The 1,971-nt window shown below is 32.6% G+C and overlaps 1 protein-coding gene across 1 annotated transcript; it reads right to left on the bottom strand.

The window, feature by feature from the left end:
• Positions 1-279: 279 nt before the first annotated feature.
• On the bottom strand, positions 280-817 carry LOC140876325 (uncharacterized). Its single transcript, XM_073280264.1, has one exon. The coding sequence runs from the start codon at positions 724-726 to the stop codon at positions 337-339; it is 390 nt and encodes a 129-aa protein (XP_073136365.1). The 5' UTR covers positions 727-817; the 3' UTR covers positions 280-336.
• Between the last annotated feature and the right edge of the window lie 1,154 nt (positions 818-1,971).

Genomic DNA, 1,971 nt, shown 5'->3' with positions numbered 1-1,971 from the left:
TTTCCCTTACCAATTAAATCTTTCTAAATCTCGTTTTTTTTTTTTTTTTTTTTTTTGTTACAAATACCACTGCCATACAGCCCATTTCAGCTCCCTAAACATCTTGTGAAGAAATTATGTTTTGTACCTAAATAAGGTTGAAATAAAGGCAAAAGTTAATGAATCAAGAATTCTTTTCTTGGGCTTAATTATTATGAACTCAGCGTAGATAACTAGCCACCATCATATACTTCATATATATATATATATATATATCAAACAACACAAACAAATAACAGAAGTTTTAATTACATACTTCTACAAAGGATTCTTGATTTAATACATCATCCATGCAGCTTATCTCCTACTAAACAATGGAAACCACCTTTCCTTCAAAGAAGCATGATGAGATATCATAAACATCAAGAACATGAGAACAATGGCCACTCCAAAGGGAGACCCTCCAACCTTATGTAGAGAATTTTTCTCCGGCAACGACCAAACCAACGGGGCTCGTTCTCCAACATCGCTCGATAACCAATAAACAACAAGCAGCAGAAGCACGGGGAAAGCCATCAAGAGAAACTTGACATGATCCATCATGCTATCAAATCTTGATTCATAGTTTATGTACCAAGTTAAGGTCAAGAAGAGGAAGAGTGTGGCAAGAAAGAAGAAGAAGTGGATTGGTAAAGAGAGGTATTGGAGGTAATCATAGTAAGAAGTAGTGTTATAATATCTAGCCATTTTTTTTTTGAGAAAGGGGTGTTGATAATAGATTGTTGGTGTGTGTTATATAGGAGTTAAAAGAAACCCATGGATGGAGTAATGGAATCAACTAATTTGTAGGTTGATTAAGAATTTCTATACAAATGTCAAAGGGGAAATTCATATATATATATATATATATATATATATTTAAATTGTATTTAATTAGACTGATAAATTTATATTAAAACTTACTTTTCTGGAATATCCACCCGATATTTTTTTTAAAAATGTGGGGTTATTTTTGAAAAACACGATTTGGATTCCGAACCAACCAATCAGAATGTGTCACGTAGAACCGACCATGAAAATTAATTTGGGGGATTGAGAAGAATATTAACAACGTAAAAAGTGTGTGGAATGATAAGAATAAAGGGGAATATTAAAAGGTGAAAAAGGACACCATTGAATATTAGAATTTAGATCTCTTTCACCTTTGCAAATAGGTTCTTTATACTTTTCTTCTTCATGTCGTGATGGCTTTGCTTCTATTGCTCGTTTTTTTTCCTTTCCAAAGATCACAAATTCACAATAGGCCAATAGCTTTCTGCCTTTCTTGGTAGAATATTAAATGATTAATTAACTATTTCGTTAACACAAATTATTTTATATGATAACGTATTAGAAGTGTCCGATCGCATTTAATGTACGATAAGTAAGTTAGGGTCATCCGAAGAGTTCGGTCCATCCTAAGAATGGCTGGTGTCACGTCCGAAACTGGGCTAGTTGACATCGGCGTTGTTTAACAATATAACATTGAAACAACAAACCTCCTAAATAAAAATTTTAACCAAAAACCAATAGATTATTTCATGATCAAATTTGTTCTTGCATCCCAAAATGCAAATCATAAACTAAATACATCATTGGAAGCTAAAACTTAATTATCATCATAAGGTGACCGAAGCTTAAATATTAGCAGCATTTTTAAATTTTTCCTTTTTCATCAGCCCGCATCATGTATTCTCTTCATTTTCAAGTTTTTCTTCATTCTTATCTAAGAAGGGAAGTAAGGGGGTGGGTTTTTGGAAAAATACTCAGCAAGTGGAGTTGATCGTACGTCACAAATATCAAAGATATATTTGTATATAGAATCTGTAGTGGCCCGTATCCAAAACTAATGATTAATGAGTAATTAATCGTATATTCATGTTGAGATTAAGTAAAACATAATTAAGGAAATTCCAGATGAATTAACGGAGTCCAGAAATGGATCCAGGACAC

The sequence above is a fragment of the Henckelia pumila genome, chromosome 1 (assembly GCF_033568475.1).
Source record: "Henckelia pumila isolate YLH828 chromosome 1, ASM3356847v2, whole genome shotgun sequence".
Lineage (NCBI taxonomy): Eukaryota > Viridiplantae > Streptophyta > Magnoliopsida > Lamiales > Gesneriaceae > Henckelia > Henckelia pumila.
The sequence above is the reverse complement of the archived record's forward strand: the minus strand, read 5'-3'. Positions and strand labels throughout refer to the sequence as shown.

Coding starts and splice junctions, on each gene's coding strand:
- LOC140876325 (XM_073280264.1), bottom strand. CDS start 726: ATGGCTAGATATTATAACACTACTTCTTACTATGATTACCTCCAATAC.